The 21,491-nt window shown below is 37.2% G+C and overlaps 1 protein-coding gene across 3 annotated transcripts in view; it reads right to left on the minus strand.

Moving 5' to 3' along the window:
* Positions 1 to 20,528, minus strand: part of Gabrb2 (gamma-aminobutyric acid type A receptor subunit beta2) — a 222,476-nt gene extending 201,948 nt beyond the window's left edge. For all 3 annotated transcript variants that reach the window (XM_052195898.1, XM_052195897.1, XM_052195896.1), the window contains exons 1-3: positions 20,452 to 20,528; positions 20,236 to 20,327; positions 19,221 to 19,288 (exon numbers count right to left, since the gene is read on the minus strand). In XM_052195898.1, the coding sequence (XP_052051858.1) occupies positions 19,221 to 19,288; positions 20,236 to 20,327; positions 20,452 to 20,528 (237 nt within the window). The remainder of the gene's footprint in view (positions 1 to 19,220; positions 19,289 to 20,235; positions 20,328 to 20,451) is intronic.
* Between the last annotated feature and the right edge of the window lie 963 nt (positions 20,529 to 21,491).

Below are 21,491 nucleotides of genomic sequence, written 5' to 3' on the forward strand. Positions count from 1 at the left end.
TTTAATAAAACTTGTATGTATATTAGCTTACTTAATTTGGGGAATAATCTTTTGAAGTTCATACCATTCTTGCTGTTATACAACTGGTAAGAAAACTGATAGTCTAATAAGTTATTTAATTCATTTGGCAGAGTAAAACATTCTATGGCCCAATATGTAAGGGCAGTGTTTTACTTCCCAATGTTTAAAAAAAATCAAAGGAAAAGCTTCTACTCTGCAAACAAACAAACAAACAAACAAAAAAGCAAAAACAAAAACAAAACCTGCCTTTATTAGTTTTAAGAAACAAACTTGACTTCTAATCTTTGTAGAAGTAACCACAATATGTGTCTAATTCTGGTCCAGCAGTAAAATACAGATTATGTTGCATTTCATTCTTATAAGAAACTGGCCAATTTAAAAAATACCCATCATTTAAAAAAGGAAATGAAAGGTGCCTGGATTTGGGGGTGCATGCCTTTAAACCCAGTACTGGGCAGGCAGGGGTGTGTGGACCTCTGTGAGATTGAAGCCAGGCTCTTCTACAGAGTGAGCTTTCAGACAACCAAAACTATATACATATATGTCTATATGTATGTATATATGTATATACATATATAGTGGCACCCCATCTCAAACACAAAATCAAACAACCAACAACAAACCAAAGAAGGAGGAAGAAGAGGAGGAGGAGAAGGAGAAGAAGAAAGAAGGAAAGGAAAAATGAAAATAAAATAAAAAGAAACTTGAAAGTATTGTAATGGAATAGTTCATTTTTCTCACATCTGAAATATTAGGTCATATTTATTCACTGGTAATCCCTATCAAACTATGTTCTATGTACAACCAAGTATTCTGTGTAGCTCTGATTTTAGTTTCCTTTATAATCTTAGTGATAATTTCACCATGCATGCTTCAAATTGATGCTGCTGGCTAACATCCTCAGGTGGATCTGCTGGCCAACCATGAAAATGACTCTCATTTTTACTGACACTCAGATTCTTACATACACAAAGAAACACTGTGCTAACGTGGCACTAAGTCTTCTAAGGCAAGTTCACAAATTGAACCAAAACATCCTACAGAAAAATTGCTGGTTGAGAGTAAGCGATGATAACTTCTAGATGAAACTATAATTTGGTAGTACTATAACTTTCTGAGCACAAACAGCACTAATGAAAGAGATGGCACATTATTCTAACATTAACTTAATTCACTTGTTATGTAACAATCATGAATCATATTCATTTGAGTTACTTGGGCATATGGATAGAATAGTCAAGGAGACAAAAAGGTGCTGACTTCTCAAGTACAGCCTAAAAGGCTATGGTGATATTTCCTCAGTGAGATCAAATTTAAATGGGCAATGAGTTAAGATTTTACTGATTATAATCACTATAGTGATAAAAATATTAACCATGTCAAAAGAATCCATACACTGGCAGGTCCTACAACCCCATAATTAAGTACAAAGCAAATCTGAGTCTAAAATACAGGGTGCCTTACCTGTATTTCAGAGACGTCAGATGATGCAGAGTTCTTTAAAATTTGATTTATAATTGATATCTAGTGTCTCTAACCTGACCTGTCACCTTTAGGCAAGTGGTAAGCTTTATGTGTTTAAACTCTATACAATTACAAAAGAGATCAAAGAACTGAGCTAAACATCAGTGCCAGATTGTATAAAAATGAGATTTAACCATTGTGATATAATAATTCATAAGTATAAGACCTTAAATGTAACAAGTTCTGGATCTGAGCAATGAAAATGTTCAGTCCTCCATATGAAAAAGACAGGTTTTAATAGAAATGCTTGAACATATCCATTAATAGTGCAAAGAAAGCATGTACTCTAAAATACACTACTCATTTTTTCCTCTTTACTTTAGTTCTCTCTTAAAAAAAAATATAAATGTATTTGGGCCTGGAGATGTTGCTCAGTGGTTAAGAACACTGGCTGCTCTTCCAGAGGACTCAGGTTCAATCGCCAACACTAACATGACAGCTCACATCTGTCTGTAACTTTAGTTCCAGAGAGTTTGAAACTCACTCACACATGCAGACAAAGCAACAATTTCTATACAATAAAAATAAATAAATCATTAAAATTTTATTTTTGGAAATTTGTGTAGAATATGTGTGTATATAAGCACATTAAAAAGTTTTACCCAGCTGTGAACTTTGGGAACTTGCACAATGACCTGCACAGCTAGGTAGGACTATGAGTTTAATAACAGAACCCAGCTAAGAACTCCTGGTTGGAGAGCTCACTGGTTCCAGTATAAACCTAACCTATTGTTTTATTATTATCTTCCTCATCCTCATTTTGTTGCCTGCACATAGTAAATTCATTTCTCTATACCTATGGATTAATGTAACTCAGACATAATCAGAGATGTTTTGTTGTGGAGTGGACAGTAGCTAGCACAAAAACTCACAACTTGTCAAGGTTCAGATAACAAATGTAAGGAGCACAAAAGGAACCACACAAATGTAAGGAGCACAAAAGGAGCCACACAAAAGGAATCTATATAGCCTTCCTTCAAGGCTCAGAGACAATAGTAGGAGGGGAAGATAGATTTTTAAGAATCTCTCAGACACTGAGCCACCAACCAGACAGCATACACCAGTTGGTCTGTGGCCACGACCCCTATACAACAAGGACTGCCTGGTCTGGCTTCAGTGAGAGATGATGCAGCTAACCTGCAAGAGACTTGAGGCCTCAGTGAGTAGGGTGGCCTGGCATTCTCTTGGAGACAGGGGAGAAGAGGAATGGGATGAGGAACTATGGGAAGGTGGGCCAAGATGGGGAGGCAACGACTGGACTGTAAAAAAAAAATTAATGATGATGATGATGATGATGATGATGATGATAATAATAAAGTAATAATAATGATGATTCTAAGACTGGGAAGAACTGGACAAAAACAAGACCACTGCAGTCATAAACGCAAATGCTGCTTTGGTTGCCAGCACAGAAGCTGCACAAGATCAAGGCACTCAACAGTCTGGCATGGCTAGAAGGATAGTACCCCCTGCCCCGCTGCGGATGGAGGAGGTATTGCCTGCAGAAGGCTTCACTTAGAAGAATGACTTTCTGTAAACAGGGGAGTGGGGGATCAGAAAAGGGGAAATCATTTGGAATGTAAATAAAAAATATATCGAATAAAACAAAAAAAGAATATAGAAAAAACTTATATATATATAAAGAAAGAAAAAAAAGAAAAAAAACACAGTGAAGGCACTATGGGCATGGCCTAGTGCCTGCTTAGCATGCATAATAAAACATCATAAATCAAAAGAAGAAGAAGACGAAGACGAAGACGAAGAAGAAGAAGAAGAAGAAGAAGAAGAAGAAGAAGAAGAAGAAGAAGAAGAAGAAGAATGATTATCTTTAAAGGTGTGATTGCAGTAGATTGGCCACATCCAGTGGATAGCCCCCAACCACGCAGTATAAAGGCAGCATAAATTTTACCTTAAATATCTTGTTTTCAAAAATGAAAACACAAAGTTGGGGTATGTAGGGAGTTGGGTTAAATCTAAGAGGAGTTACAGGGAGATGTAGAATAAAGAAGTTTAAAATACATTTTATAGAATCCACAGAGAATTAAAAAAATATATATAAAAAAGAGACTAAGCATTTCATAGACTTACAAGGGAACATACACACACACACACACACACACACACACACACACACACACACACACACACCAGGAATGCCTTTTTATAGTTTCTAATCTCTTGTCCTTTTCTCAAAGACATTTTTGATTAACCAAGAAGAAAGTTACTCCACCATCAGAGAATCTAAACCTCCTAAATTACATGTTGGGTTTTCTTCAGTTTTGTGGCATTTTCAAGAAATCGTTTGTCAAAGAGATCAACATGACCATCAAAACAGATCAATAAGTCAGACTGGCAAATCATGGTAATAAACATGGGCAAACAATATTTGCCTTAGACTACTGTGATAGGAGAGATTTTATGTCCTCATTTTTAAGTCACCAGCTGTCAGGATGCAAGCCAGTTCTGTGTTAGTGTTGAATCTTGCCAAGCCATTACTATGGAAGAACTAGACAAGAAAATATTTGATCACAGGGTTCTAGATGTACTGTTTCAGTGTTCTGATTATAACTACTTAAGCAGAAAATATCTCCTCTCTATAATGTGCAAATGAAACACATGTACTCCTAGACCCTTTTAATATACATAGACATAACATGTGAGAATCATGGTTATTATATCCATAAACATTCTTGTTTTCAACAAATTTACAATATAAGGGATACATATGGGACAATTTACACAACAGCCATTACTTCAAAGCCATATTTTAGTACAAGAAGTTAAAGGAAATACAAGGGGCATTAAGACCATGTTCTCAGTGGCAATGCATGCTGGTTATTTGAGACAAATTAGAAGACTGAAGTTACAATTAAACAATGATATTTTCATGCAGTTAAGTTGATTAATAATAGGCTTCCCCTAAAAGGGGGGCAAAATTTTAGATGTGTGTGTGCCAGGGTCAGTGATGGTTTCAAGTTAATTAGTGGCATCATGGGTACCTCACCAAAGGCTGGAAAAGAAATGGCAGCAAGAACGAAGCTAAATGGCAAGTTTTCTGAGATGTTTTGACATTTCAGCCATTAGAAACAATGAATTCATGAAATTCTTAGGCAAATGGATGGAGCTAGAGAACATCATACTAAGTGAGGTAACCCAGACTCAAAAGGTGAATCATGGTATGCACTCACTAATAAGTGGTTATTAACCTAGAAAACTGGAATACCCAAAACATAATCCACACATCAAATGAGGTACAAGAAGAAAGGAGGAGTGGCCCCTGGTTCTGGAAAGACTCAGTGAAACAGTATTCAGCAAAACCAGAATGGGGAAGTGGGAAGGGGTGGATGAAACAAACATCCTAATCTGTTCTAAAGGAAAATTCAAAACAGTTAATATTTATTAAAAATGTAATATTTTAAGATAATGAAATTTAACATACACATATATACATATGTATATATATAAATGATGAGTGAGTGAGCATAAAATATTTTCAAATAAATAAAATATATTTCAAATAATTATCATAAGGTGCTTCATTATCTTTAACATAAAAATTACTACTAGCACAAATATAGATAAATATTAATGACTATAAAAATTACAAATCTAAAAACAGGAAAAATAAAAATTACAAATCTAAAAACAGGAAAAATAATTTACAAGTATATAATGTAAATCTATATAAATATTCCATATAGTTTATTTCATAGTAACAAAAATTGTCCAAATAATAAGTAGCATCCATGAAGGATTGATTTTTATAAATGCAGTGCATATATGTAATAAAATTCTATACAAAGATTAGAATTTCTATGATAATACAGTCATACCTTATTTCATATAGTAAATCTATTAATTATTAACTCTGTAAGTGTATTTCTATGAAATCTGAGGAATGTATATTTATTTTTGCTAATTGAAATCATCTGCATTTATCTTTATTTTATTATAGCCAGAATACTGTTTGAATGGCTAGAAGAAAAAAATCAGACATTAAAAAGTCATAAAATATTGGGGAAATTGTGTGTATTGATTTATAGATAGAATGTAACAGGCAAATTAAATCTACCTTACACATTTCATTCCTCCATTACCAAATAGAAAAAAAGTTTTCTAAAACTCAAGAGCTCTTTCCCATGATTTAAATTCCAGGATGAAGTTGAAGCTTCTAATATCTTCCTTTTGACATAAATAATGTTACATAAGTATAGAAAAATATGTTTAAATTTGATAGCAGATTTTTATTGAAAGACTTTGCTTTCTAAATCAGTGTATACAACACATAATTTGGCAATTATAAAAATATATTTATACTCAAAGCATTTTTGTGTATATACAAACTATATTTTTCCTGATTTTGTTCTTATCAATGTATGTGGAAATTAGACAAAGTATATTAAAGATACAGATATAAGGTGAGTTTCGTTTGAGTAACACATTTCTCAGAACTTAGAAATGAGTCTGTTCCAACTAAAGACTTGAGTTGAGTCAAAGCACGTGTAGCTATTATTTCACAGAAACTGAAAGGCTGATCAGCAGAACGTTCTGAGACAGGTGTCATCTCATTGAAATGGCAAGTGTGATGTCAAGGGCTGATTTTTCTTTGCTCCAAAAGTCTCTCATAAAATTTAATCAAAATCTAATTTTGTGCTTAATTCCCAGGATTAGCATATACTTTCTTTTGAGCACATTTTTGTGTTCAGCAAGAACTAGATTCATTTCTCAGGAATAAAAGTTAATGTACAAGCGCTAAGGAAAATATAAATCATAATCTCCAATTTACTCACAAATCCTACTGATGCTGAAAGTGATAATTACTAACAGAAATCATATCTAAAGCATTGAGCCTATATGCTTTCACACTGTGACAGACTTCGATTTTTTTTTTTTTGTCTTCTATTTGTTTCAGTTTTGTGAATTACCCACCACGCTTGGAAATTATGGCAAAGGCACATCTACTCAATTAATAGAGCATTTTTTCTATTATCTTTAGCAAAACCTTTCGGGGAGTCAAGCTTTGGTTTCTTCCTGGAGCATCATAAAAGAACTGTGTTGTCCTGATTCTAACTAGGTCCTTGCTTCGTGTTCCTCCCCCTCAGACCCCATTCATAAACCGAGAATGTACAATTGATTGCACAGGTTGCTTTGAAAATAAGAAACTATATTAAAATTGTACCATTTTGTAGAAATTTCTTATTTAAATGAGTTATAAAATTAGTCATAATCATTTTCCAGTTACATGTCAAAATTGTAATTCATCTTCCAAGTGAACCTTTTGTTTTCTTTCGGATGAAAATGCTTTTTAAAAATAAGCCATTATTGCTTCAAAGAACAAAGAAAATCTGCATATACCATATAGTTGAATTCATATCATTCTATATCATCTAAATTCAAAAGGGTGAAATGTGGGCATGGAGTCATTGGTAGAAGGTGAAAGAAAGGAAGGAAGAAAGAAGGAAGGAAGGAAGGAAAGAAAGAAAGAAAGAAAGAAAGAAAGAAAGAAAGAAAGAAAGAAAGAAAGAAAGAAAGAAAAAGAAAGAAAGAGGCGAATCAAAAGCCAATTCTGCCTTATCCTTATATAGTCCTTCTTGCATACTTTCTATATTTTATACCAAGCAGAGGTCAGCTCTAGTGTAAAGCATGAGCTTTCTTTCTCTCAGGTAGGGAAGACATGCTACAGACTCCTGGGCAAAACCCTGCTATTTCCATCATTCCCTCGATCTCTCCCACTCTCCTATCTGTGCCTCATTTTAATACAAAACAGCATAAAACCAGCAAGCAAAAGAGAACTGAAGAAGAAATAGAGAAATGGGGGTCGGATTCTAAACCCCACTACTCCACAGCTGTTCAGTCATGCTTAAAATTCTTTGTCATGCTGGAATTTTTGCCTGAGGTGTTTCTTTAAGATGATGACCCATAGTCCATTTCATTCAAGATTAATGAAGAGGAGAATAATTTCTGAAGATACATTTCAGTGATAGGTCATGCCTACCTAGCAAGCACAGAGCTCTAATTTAATCCCTTTGCAAATGAGCAAGTGCACAGAAGAGAAAATAAAAGAATTAAAGACAAGTTTGTAATTCTTGAAATCTCGGCATAATCATGAAAAAAATGTCAGTGTTTAAAGATTGATTTTTGTGATTGGCTGAATGACTAGGTGCTCCATTGCACAGATTTTGTCAGTCTAACTTACTACAGTCTCAAGAAACAAGAATAGCCAAAGCTTTGCTTCAAATAAAACCTGATTTCTAAGAAAAAAATAGACAAATCAAAAATATAATTTTTCTGTTTCAGACATTATAAGCTGCAAGGTAAGGAAAATGTGGATATAGTCATATAAAACATTAAATTGCTAATTTTCTCTATTAAAGTCCAATTACCTAATATTCCCATAACAAAAAAAATGCAGAAAAAAGATCTTGAATTTTACATGATTATGAATGATTCCCATTTTGGAAGTCAAAAAACAATAAAATAATAACAAAATGAAAAGAGCAAATGTATTGTACCTCTTCAAAAACAAAATCTTGTGTAAATATCATACTTGAGTATGTTTCATAATATATGAGTGCATGCATACATTGACATATATGTAATGCTAGAGTCAAACAGCCTGAGGTGTTAAATGTCAGTGATGTCTTTATCATCTTGTGGCTATGGACAAATTAATAACTCAGAATTTAGTTCAGGCATCTGTAAAATGAGCAATTATCTCTTCAGTTATTAGGTTAATTGTGTTTTTCTAATTTAGATAAAAAAATCATCTTTCTATACAATCTATGCACTCAGTAAAACCCCAAAACAACTAGTTCAAAAATACTGTGTAGAGATATTCAAAATCACAAACTATAATTTTGGTTACTAAATTATGACCTTACATATAAAGTGCTTTAAGTACATTAGTATTAATACATATGTGTATTCAAGTACACACATACACACACACACACACACACACACATATATATATATATACATATATATGTATCACACATATTTGTATGTATCACACATATATATGTATAACACACACATATATATGTATCACACACACATATATGTATTTCACATGTGTCTAACAAAGGTCATTACTCATCTACTTATGTAGACCTATGAGATCCTTATAAAACCAGGAACCCACTTATAAAATTGTAATATTTTTAGAAAATAAATATAAGGGATAGATTTCACAGAAAATATATGAACATGAAACTGGCATTGTAAAATGGAGTTTTAAACATTTTATTATAGAAGATTAAAAGTTAAAATAATTATCAATAGTCAGTTCTTCCTATCAAATGAAGTGATGGGTCAAAGTATCAAAATCTATTAATTAGCAGATTTAAAGAGACATAATTCATTGCATATCAATATGTAAAGTGTACATATTTATATATGGGAGTGATTTTATAATACTTAGATAAAACAGTGTTATATAAAATATTTACAAATATACTCATAATAGATATAGAATCACTGTAAGTATTTATACACTAATAATTTTGAGATACACAATTACAAATTGAATTTACCTATTCCACTCGCCAGTAAAAGGTGGCAACTGGAGGTGGTGGAGCCTTAAAGAGGTGGGATCTAGAGGGAAGATTGGTCTTTAGGGGTGTGGCCTTAATAGGGAGATAAAGGTGGGCTCAGTTGATGTGAGGTGATTAAGAGTTTTCTATTGTCTTCACTAGCCATGGAAGGCTGGACCACTAGAGGCCCCAAACATCAAGGTCCAATGACAGTGGACTAAACCACCTGAAACCAGGAACCAAAATAAAACTCTTGCTTCACTCAGGTGTTCTATCACTGCAATGCAGACCTGAAGAATGCAACTGTGATATAAAAACGTATAGGCAGACATATTAAAATGTTTTTATTTAATAGTCTTGAACAAACTGGATGTTGAATTACTGATTTTTAGGTGCTCAAACAGCCAGACCTTGCATTATTTAAATGTAAGATAATGTGGTATGTGTGTCTATATGTTGATATGTCACATTCGTATAAGTGCCAAAGGGGGTCAGCGGCATTGGATGCTCTGACCTTGGAGTTACAGTCAATGGTGAGCTACTTGATATGGGAACTAAAATCAGATCTTCTGGTAAGAGCACTATACCTTGTTGCCAAAACCTTTATCACAGTTAGAAATTTGTCAGTTAGTTCCCATTTCCTTTGATTGTAAAAATCAAATTTACTTCTAATTTTACTAAGACAGTATTTCTACAAGAATATCATCCCCTGACAGTATGTGAGTCTATGATTTCTGAGAGCTCTTAGACATGCAGAGTTCTGCTTTATGTTTACTAAGTTGGGTTCTGGGCACAGACTCAGAAGACATGAATGCTAACATAGGAAAACTCAAGGATCACAGCACAAGTAAACTCTCAGTACTTCATTGTACTGCATATTTGCACCCCATCTCCTCATCTGAAACAGTCCTGTCTCTGTCTTCCTCTCAGCTTCAACTTCAACTATAGAATTCAACATGAATTCTATATAGTAGAGAAAGACTTAACCCTGATGTAAAATCTACTTCAGTACCTATTATATATCCCAATTATAAGGTGCTTCTTCAGTTAGCACTTAAGGAATATTTTCCAAAAGGCTACAATGACAATGCTTTCTCTATGCCCCCAACAACTTCAGCCCTCACTGGTTGCACATCTGGGGATAGTCATGCCTCTGCTGTACTTGCAAAGGCTGGCCTTGCAATCTCTAGTTGTCTTCTCTGGCTCACTCACATATATCCCTTTCCTAAGATATACATTGATCCACCTTTAAAACTTCATTAATTTAATTGTTGCTGTTGTGTTAGAAGGAAATTTATTTCATCTTCAATTGCCTAAGAATTGCTTTATAGTGAAGACCTCTTGGCAGGGAAATGGATACTGGGTGCCAACTTACAGAGCAAGGAAATGAGAGCTGGCAATAGAAATGCCTAAAGCACATTAACAAAACTATCATCAGAAGCCAACAGGCAAACACCTCTCCAGGCTTATCCATATAGATTGCGACAACCCATTTATCCCCTTGAGTAACACACAACATGATAAAGTAATGCAATATAGTAAATATTTGGCAAACAAGATGCGTAGCTAGAAACATCTTATGAATTTTTGTTTTATATTCTTTGAAATCCATAAATATTAATGTTTTCTTAATATTCAGTTTTAGTGCATGTTTACACCACCCAAAATGTGGTAATTTTATAAAAACTCAGAATGTCATAGCTGTGCAGATATGAGTCAAGGTAATATTAATATTTTAATACAGTGCTCTCTTTTGCATATTTTGCATATCATTATTAATAAGAGAGAAAACACATTATGTGCTCCTTTTTTAGTCACTTGCCATAATTGTAAGTTTCTATAAAATAGATACGACAGATTTTTTGTTTAATAGTAGGCAATGAGTAACAGGTAAATGATCATTATGTTGATATATTTCCACATCATACAAATTATAGAAAGAATGCAGGGCAACCTGATAGGAAGAACAACAATATTAACTAACTGGATACCATAGAGCCTCCAGGGACAAAACCACCAAACGAAGAGTACACATGGAGGGACCCATGGCACCAGCTGCATAGATGGCAGAGGATGGCCTTGTTGGGCATCAATGGGGGGAAAGGCTTTTGGTCCTGTGGAGGCTCTGTACCCCAGCATAGGGAGATGCTAGGATGGTGAGGCTGGAGTGAGTAGGGGGGGGGTGGGTTGGGAAGCACCCTCATAGAAGTGTGAGGAAGAAGGATGGGAGGGGGGCTTTTCATAGGGGAAACCGAGAAGGGGGACAACATTTGAAATGAAATAAAACAACCAATAAAAAACAAAAAAGAAAGAATGCACACACCCGTTTGCCTTGGTGACAGTGATGTTATGTATTTTTGTTACTATAATTGTAAATTATGAAATTAAAATGCACATAAATGCAAATTAAAATGCCCTATAAAACTAAGATGCACAGTATAATACTATAAAATAACTAAGAGTCTTGTACAAACTGTGAATAAGAACAAGAATTAAAATTTAATAAACCCAAATAAAAACAATTTTAAAGAATTAACAAGAAAACAGATGTTTTGGGGTTTTTTTTCGTATTCTTAAATCGTTTACCCACAATAAACTCTTAAAATAAAATGAGATCAGCCATTAACTACAGAAGAACATGGCTTAGGAGCAGTGCTTTTCCTTACTTGCTGGGAGAAAAGCGTGCTGTTCTCAACACCAGTCATTCTAAAAGACATCGTTGGATTCCCATTGTTTAATGGCTGTCATTTGCATCTAATAAGTAGTAGTAAGAGAGGCTGTTGAACATGTTATGGTACATGCAGCAGCCCTCAACAACCGAGTGATATTTGACCCCACATACCAGCAGTGCCAGAGTTCAGATACTTTGAAAGCGTCTAAAATGAGAAAGTGCCCTTGTTAAAATGAATGCTTCCTCCCACAAACAATTTTTTTCCTAATTTACATTCTTGTAGGAATTCTGTCATCGTGAAATGGGTTAGAAGGAAATAAAACATATAGGATGTAACTCTAAATTATGACATTGAAGAGGGCCTTCCCCATCTGCTTTCAGTAAGCCCATAATCAGATCTTTAATTCATCTCCCATTCAAGTAAAGCTGTGCTGACCACCAAGGAAGAGCAATAACTGATGCGCTGGAAGAAATAGATCTTAAAATGGGAATTATTAATTGGAATGGCTGGTCAAAAACACAGGAAGAATTTAAAATTCCGACGGTTGTGATGGTGTTCTCCTGTAGTGCCTCCCTACAATTTAACTTCTTTAAAACAGTTTAAGGCTGATAAAAGGTAAGTCGGCAACATCAGTGATGATTATTCATCATAAATTAGTAATCTGTATGATCGCTTGATTGATATCGCTGAAGTGCCACCATAAAATTAGACAGGATGATGACTGATACTCATTAGCAATGAAAGAAATTAATCACACAATCGGCTTCCTCAACTGCTGGAGATCTTAGACGAATCTTGATATACACTGGATAAAGTACCTGACTGAAGGAATCACTTGTTCAAAATTGAGGTGTTTTAAAACTAAGACAAGGAATAATAGTAACATCTTATAAATAACTGGCTCATCTAATTCGTTCACTAATTTCTCTCTCTCTCTCTTTCTCTCTCTCTCTCTCTCTCTCTCTCTCTCTCTTGCTCACACATACACACTCACACACTCTCACACACACACAAACACACACGTATACACCACATCACACCACATACCATTGTCACCACCACCACCACCACCACCACCACTGCTACCACTTCTCGTGAGTTAAAAACAAAACCATACAAATATGCCGGCAGAAAGGAAATTATCATAGGTAGACTTTCCTGTGTTAAAAGTACAGTTTAAATGAGATGCTAAGATTGAGAGATGTGAAGGTGATTATTTGCTGCCTGTGTGACCTTGAAAAAGCCATTCTTCACCTCTGCACTTCAGGTTTGTCTTCTCATAAATTAGCTGATTATAATGACCTCAGTTTTTAGAAGAGGTTTGATAATGAGATAATGAGAAATAACACAACACAATGACCGCATAAGAACCTAGTAAATAGCAGCTGTAACTCTTTTATCACATTAATGAGACAGTGATGATGACAGTGGCTGCTGAACACTGCACGGGTGAAGGAGGTGGAGGAAAAGGAGAAAGAAGACAACAGGGAAGAAGAAAAACAAGGTGGAAGGAAGAAGGATGCAAATGCATGTGAATAAGAGGAAGAGGAATGGAAAGAGGAAAGAGAAAGGGCAGAGGAGAAAGAAGTTGGTGGAGTAAAAGAAGATGAATGTTAAGAAGAGGAAAGCAAGGAGGAAGAAGGAAAATGGGGAAACATGTAGAGAGGAAGTGTGGAAGAAGGAGGAAGAGAAAAAAGAAGAGAGGAATATGACTTTCTATGAATAATCTGTTTAGAGCCAATCCAACCCGTTAGCCTAGAGAGCTCCCTATGCACCCCACGTCAGCCATGTTGTCTTTTCTGACTCATTTAGATAATGTCTCCTCTGGTACAGAGAACATGGAAGTCTTCAGTAAAGAAATCTACCTTCTCATACTGTCCTATATTGTTCTTTTAATCTCCCACCTTCTTCCTCCTGAAGGGTATTTCTTCTCTAAAGTGCAAATGGCTACTTCTTAAGCAAATTTCTTCTCCTCAAACATGCAATTGGTGTCCAATCACTAAACAGTTTCTTCTTGGTCTCTGTTGATAGATTCCCATTACTGTGACTGGCAAACAACACTCACGACTTTTTGAATGTGATTCCATAACACAGATCTTGATGGACCTCTTGTTTCTCATCCAAACTCTCATGAGCATCAGCTTGTAAGGCATTAGCTGAAGGCTCTTACATCACTTACTTCTTGGCTGTTCCTTAGCTGCCCATCATTCTTTTTTCTCAGTCCTTTTTGTCTTCTGGCACAAAAACGACAGTGCTCATGGGACCTCCATTTTTAGCTATCTTTTAATTCCTTTTAAATTTTCTCCTCATACATTTACCTGACACAAGTCTTCTTTCTCTGTTGTAGGCTTCCATTTTTAGATCACGTATTAGTTACCCCTACTTGAAGGCTACATACATAGAGAAAATGCAAAAGCAGCAATGCTCAAGCCAAACACGCAGCCATCAGTTTATAACATCATCCTTCCAACCTTCACCACCATTCTGATCTTCTCCAGAACAATAAATGACATCATCAAAATCTTAGTATTTGTCTAAAGCGTATCACACCTGATCTGTAAGTATGTCGGTTTTATATCTCCTCCATTTCAGTCATATCTTAACTCGACAGTGCTCCCTCACCTTTGTGCTTAGCTTTCTTGTCTTCTACTACCTTAGCCTTTACTCCTCTCCTGTTTACCTCCTGATTTCAAAACCAACTTCTAGAGCTCGAATCACACTGTATGATTCTGTTTAGATTTTTGCAAGCTCTTAGAAAGAGAGCAAACTCATTGGTAAGGTAGGCAGGAAGGCTGGCAGATAGGCAGGCAGGTAGGCAGACGGATGGACATACAGGCAGACCAGACAGACACACACTCATGAATGCATACACACATACCTCTATATGATCTGATCACTGCCTTTGGCTACATTGCCAACTGTTGACTCTTCTCCTTAGGATCACACCAGCATTTTCAAGCTACTAACAAACTGATACCGTTTCTTTCCCCATTGCATATTCTCATCTACATCAGGTTTATTTTCTGCTTGGAACACCCATCCACAGATTTCTAGCCTCCATTTTGACATCAGCTATGTAACTCATCATTATTCTATATTTTTATAATGTTCTAGCCTTCAAAGTACTTACAGCTTGACATTGGAATTCAGTCTACATTATTTTAAATGGCGCATGTCTTCAAATTAAGCCCTATGATATGATGCTATGCTGTATTTCGCCACATAGGCATTATAGATTGTAGACAGTTAATAGCAAATTTCTGTTATGACAATGAATTCTCCTTTCAGTGCTGGAAACTTCACATATTATCAGAGACAATATTATTTGTTTGATGTAATTCATCAATATTATAGAAGCAGACAGGCAAACTATGTAGCAAATAAGCCAACTTGACATACCAAACACTAAATGTGCATTGTGTCAAAAAACTGATAGAAGACAGAGACCGCTAGGCACCTGCTTGCCTGCCCAACAAAGGCAGGAAAGAAAAGATTGGATGTACTCTAAGCAAATGTCAGAACCTGAGGCAGAGTTGAAGGTTAATGCACACTTAAATGTATATTACATGTGGTCAGAGGTAGGGTGGTATTTTTTGTTGCTCTGTCCATTAGGCCTTAGACATTTTGCTTATAGTAACTGCTAAGTAACTATTCCTTGAATGGAATTTTAAGCTGTGCAGCTGGTGATACAAGAAACATCTGTATATTTTTAAAGCATTACTTCTCTCCATTTGCCATTCCATAAAAAAAGGTAATTTTGTGAATGTGTTTACTAGAACTCTTTCCTGAAAAGTGAAATATTGCTTCAGTTGGTTGGCAAATGTGCCATTTCAAAAATGAAGAATCTGCCTCAAATGAAGAAAAAGCTATTTTGGTCCATAATTCTCAGAGCCAAATTTGAATCGTAAAATGCACTTTTCATCAAAGAATCTTAACAAAAAGATTCCTGCCAATTTAACCAAGACATCTAAAAATATTTCATTCTAGAGCCAAGCTTCCTGCTTAGCAGCATTCTGACTGAGATCGTGGTGTCCAAAGATCTTCCATTGGGTGACGGTCACTCACAGGGAGAAACTGCCACACTGTTACCACCTTCCAAAGAACTCAGAATGACTCACTATTTAGAAATTTTGGACTTCTTTCAGATTTTTCTGCATTTCAAAGTTTCCTGAAACTTTTACGTATTCAACAATTACTATAACAAACAACTGTAACTAGAGGTATGTGTAACTTGTAGGTGGAAGTCTCTTAATGCATATTCTGTATAGTTCAACCAGGAAGAAATGGAGACTTAAGGAGGTTCATGGCTTTTAAAAATGAACACAGGGAAGCAGCAGGAATGGATGCTGGGTACAATGAATGTTTGCCTGTTTTTTACCCCTCGTTGTCTAATGCAACTAATGTCATTTTATGAATCCTGGTAGTTATCTAGGATAGTAGAAAAGAACTATACTTTCCTTTGACATTTAAGGAAATAAAGACCTTTTCTACTGTGAATAACTGCAGTGTGACCAAGAAATGGAGGTGGCACCGACCACCCCTGATCCAGCTCTAGATCTTTCTACAAGTATCATATGTTCTTTTTTTTAACCCCATCAATACACACCTATATTGTTGCAGTTTGAATATGCGAATGGTCGAGGGAACATCATTATTGAAAGGCAGATGCACAGTGATAATAAATTACAGCTACCAGAGACAATAGTTCACAAGTCATATTGAGCAAATGTGGGTATTAATCAACCTTGAGATTTCACTTCATTAGTTAAAAAACATTCTTTAGACAATCAATATAATCTAAATATACTAACCCTGGTAGGCCTTTGTACAATATACATGTCTTATAGTGAGTTACCATGGGGGCCTAACTCATCTGTTGCTTCCAAGCAAATAACCATATTTTGAAACAAGATAGTAGTTCATATGTATTACAAAACAGTTTTTGGAGGATTAATTTTAGGTCAGGAAGACTGACAGCCCAAAGGGTGGCTGGACCAATGCACTGGTGTCAGCATTAAGCTAAGAAAGGAGTCTGGCTTGAAATTTTTCACACCTGCTTCAAATCATTAATGCTACAGTGTTGTCCCATTTACAAGCTGACATTTATTTTTGCACTTTCGACATCCCATGACTTCTCTGCAACAGGAAATAGCTCAAAGTGATTACACCCTGCCTCAGCTGGATCTATATTTTGACTAGCAGGTCTTGGCATTGTGTCCACCTCTGATCTCTCTCAAAAATGGTGCATGCAGGTCAAAAATGTCAGTTGAAGTTTCTGAAGAGAACCAAAGGTTTTCCACTCTAGGCCATGTAAGAATATAATACCCCCAAGTCCTTTCCAACCTACTGTAGTAACCTGGGGTCATTTTGTGAGCCTAGCTTTATCTTATAAATATTTTTCTGTGAAATATTTTGTGATGCCTTTAAAAAGCAGTTAGTAAAATAAAACTTTGTTGGAGAAGATGAGAAAAAATTAAAAATAATAAATGAGATATGATTCTGACCAAGTACATGTAGAAAATATAAAACCTTAATTGATTTCTATATAAAATTGACCTTAGAAATTCAATTTAGAATCAAGTACCTGGGATTCTAGAGGTACCCAGATTAGGAGATTTTCTATTTTTATGTTGAAGTTCAGATATGTAAACTGATGGATGACTTCTCAAATCTCACAAAAGTAAAATATTTGCATATCTGAGAAATTAATTTCTTAATAAACATATTCTCTATTTACACCGGGGAATTTCCTACTGTGTCTTTCTGAGTTATCCAATATTATTTTTCTTCTGTGTTTGTGTATCATAAAATAAAAACATTTCCAGTTATTAGATTATAAAATTTCTCTTATTAAACCACTGATGAGTTAATAGATTACCACCACCACCCCCAGTTTCTGTAAAATGGTCACAATCTTATGGTGCCTTTAGAGTGCTACTGTCCAGCATCTGTAACTAATATGCTAGTTGCCACTTTGAATTCTGGGAATATGAGAACTTCTGTTAAATTGAGGTGAGAACCAGGCTAAATCCTAATACTTGAAAATTCTTGAGTTAATTAGTATGCCCTAAATTTTATGTCCCAATGGCTGGCTTAGAAGTGTTTGTATAAAAGCTTACACACCTCATCTCCTTCTTTAATTATTTGTCCACTCTCAAGACAGGAAGACAGGAGGATGTCATAGAACAATCTGAAACGGGCTATGTGCTATCAGATCTGAAAGGAATACTGGAATAATAAGGTTCAGTTTATCTAGATAGACTTCTGGGAAGAGGAGAGGAGAGAGAGAGACAAACAGAGAGGGAGGGAAGAAGAGAAGGAGAGAGGGAAAGAGGAATGAAGAGGGAGAGGGAAGGAAGATGGAGGGAGGAAGGAGAGGGAGGGAAGGAGAGGGAGGGGAGAGGGAGGGAGGAGAGGGAGGGAGAGGGAGGGGAGGAGGGAAAGAGGGAGGGAGAGAGGGAAAGAAAGAGAGGGAGAGAGGGAGAGGGGGAGAGGGAGGGAAGGAGGGAGAGAAAGAGAGGGAGGGGGGAGAGGGAGGGAAGGAGGGAGGGAGAGAGGGAGAGAGAATTTGCAGTAGAAATGTCCCCAGTTAAGTAGGGTAATCTGGAACACTTGTCCTTGTCATATATGTCCGCAGTGCTCCAACGTGGGCAGCAGGGGGCGCTCCTGCATGAAGCATACCCCCCCAAAAGTGCTTCCCTGTTGGAGAAAACCGGTTCTTCCCACCCCCCACCCCCACCCCTCTCAGTTCTTATTCTTTGTCCAAAGACTAAGTGTGGCTGTCAATAAATTGTATGTGCTTGGTACACATAATGATTAGCGTCTCAGGAACAGTAAGAAAGTACACTTAGTATTAAGCTTGCCTTTTTGGATAGAGAATGGCCAGCTTTTATTTCACCTCACTGGAAAGGGTTAAACAAGATGGAAGGTAGTGGGGGGGGGGCAGAGATGTCAAATGTCATTAAGTACTAGGAGGCAATTTCCTATAGCAACAAGTGGGTATCAACATACCAGGACTAATTACTTAGTTACTCTGTGATAGTTTGGTTTGTAAGAAGACTTCCTGGTAACTTTTTTTTTTTTTTTTGGTCACACTCAGATCCTCCTTTTACCATGACTGATCCCCAAACCTAGAACTGTAACTCCACAAACAGGCTGCTAAGAAGCTGTCAGAGTCATAGCTTCTGCAGGGGCCCTCCAGCATATTTCTGCCTTTAAAAGTGAATATGTGAGGTACTTTACTCACTATGTATTGGATCCAAATTGGAAAAAGTGCAGAAAAAAAAAAAGAAAGAAAAGAAAAACAGGAGTTGTTCTCTAATTACACATACCATGAATTCCAGATCAATACACCTTTCTACTGTCTCCACATTATGCATATAATATATTCAAGCATACCACCCCAGTGACTGCACAACGCCCACACAGTCCCCATTACAGAGACATATCTATGAGCATTAGTACTCACCATATTGACCTCAGAAACCATATCAATGCTGGCAATATCAATGTTCATTCCTACAGCCACAGGAGGACCTGCAAACCAAGATGGTCAGTCATGTGACTTCTCAGAACTTAGTCATTCACACCAAGAGTTGTCACTGGGAACTCTAAAGAAACCCCCTCTGTAGAGTTAATCCACGTAGTCATTACTTTCCTACATCTTTGCAGTAGGAATGTAGGGATACTCTTCTAGGAATATGCACACATGTGCTGGTCAGACAATGTTGCCAGCTGTGTCTACACATGTTGGTGTCTCGGCATGTGAATTCCTACAACTCACAGCAACACAAGAGAGTTTTAGCCCTAGGGATTTGTGTATATTGCATTGAAACCCCCTCCTTCTTTTCCCCACCCACTTCTGTGTGTAGGTTTTAACTCTTTGAGCTCCATTAAGAGTCTGAGCAAAATTAGATGGCCACACTAGCATAGCTGGGACTCCAGGAAGAGACGCCCTTTCTCCTCTGCTGTCTTTCTTCTCAACCCCCCTTCTCCCCTATGCCATTCTCGATAGATAGCGGGCTGGATAGAATCCCGACACGAGCCACTTTAAACCATGGCCAGAACTCTTCTGAAGTAGGTGGGCACGGAGAGTTGAGGCTACCTCTCAGCCAACCGCCTGCACACTGTGTCCTCAAAAATACATTATAAGACAGCCCCGACCGAGCCCGTTAACTAAACTTAAGAAGCTTGTATCTCAAGAAACCTCAGACTGGGAACAAAGATGCATCACGGTGAAGGAGAAGGAGAGCGGTTATGAAGTGATCGCACTCTGAGGGGGTCTTCTTGAAAGACCTCTCCAGTGCTGGACAGAAACAAACTGGCTTAAGTTTGGACCTGTTCGTCAGCAAGGAAAAATAGGGAAACATTTCGTACACCACATGCACCCACAACTAAGGAGAGGAAAGAGAGTGCACACAAAGCCCAAAAGACAGCTTAGGCTGGAACTGGGCTGTTTCTTATTTGCAAGGCAATCCCATTACCTCCAAAATCTGGTCTCAGACGAATGTCATAGCCTTTCAACAGTCTGTCCACCGTTTCTTTAACCAGCGACATATTACTAGGGTCATTGACACTAAAGAAAAAAATGACAATAACCAGGAATGAATAAAGAAGACAGCACGGCATCTTCAACAGCCCTGCTCACAGAGAGGTATGCAGACAGAGCCCTGACAAGTGAGAAGGAAAGCAACACTTACCTCTGAGCACAGACAGCGGCGATTATTAAGGGAAATGACCAAATCCCAAAGTAGCCCCTTTTCCGGACTCTCCACATCCCTTTAGTTTTTGGTGGGATTGAGGGATTCACTGAAGAGAGGAGATCCAACTTACTCTGCCCAGTGCAGTAATTCTAATGTGGAGCGCATGCGCACGGCGTACCAAAACATCAAAGGGGCAGCGGCGGCTGCCGGGGACCGAGATTTCCTTGTTTAAAAAAAATTAAAGGGGAAAAAGGAAAAGAAGCATATATACGTGTATTATGTACATGTTTGAATAATATTAAACTACTACCCCAGAAATGCATCCAGAGTAAAATCTTCGTTGGTTTTTTTTCTCTTTCTTTAAGACAAAAGCAACCAGAGCGTCTGGTAAGTTTCTGTTCTAGGAGGTAGTTGCACCTCACGGTGTGGTGGGCTTTTAGTGTGTGTGTGTGTGTGTGTGTGTGTGTGTCCTTAAATATTAAAAGGAAAATTAGGAGTAGGGTGTAAAGGAGGAGTGGGGTCCTGAAACCCCGTCCTCGTCCGATCTAAGCCGGTTGAAAGGGGCAAGGAGTTGAACTTTATTTCCTTAAGAATAGCAATCCCCTGCCTGGGACAAGCGGAGGTGGTGGGGGTGGGGTGGGAGCGCTAGGGGTAGGGAGGGGAGCAGTGGGAACCAGAGTCCGAGGAGGAGAATAAAAACCAATGGGAGGAGTGCTGAGCAAACGTTGGATTTGAGCGAGGGGGGGGTGGGGTGGGGAGTGGACTGTGAATATGAAAGAATCGGAATGGCTTTGAGAAGGGGAAGGATGCAGGAATTCAAAGATGCTCGTTTTTCCTGGGAGTCAAGGGGCGAGCTATTTCTTCACTACTCACGAGTGATTTCTTTCTCTTCCTCCTTCTTCCCCTTTGCCCCCTGTTCCCTGGGAAGAAAACCTCGGGGTCCTGGTTTCTAGCGCTGTGACGCTCCTGACCCGCTAGTCCAGCTATTTATAGCAGGAGGGGGAGGGGGCGAGGGGAGCAGTCAGGCAAAGGCTTCT

The sequence above is a fragment of the Apodemus sylvaticus genome, chromosome 10, assembly GCF_947179515.1.
Source record: "Apodemus sylvaticus chromosome 10, mApoSyl1.1, whole genome shotgun sequence".
Taxonomy (NCBI): Eukaryota; Metazoa; Chordata; class Mammalia; order Rodentia; family Muridae; genus Apodemus; species Apodemus sylvaticus.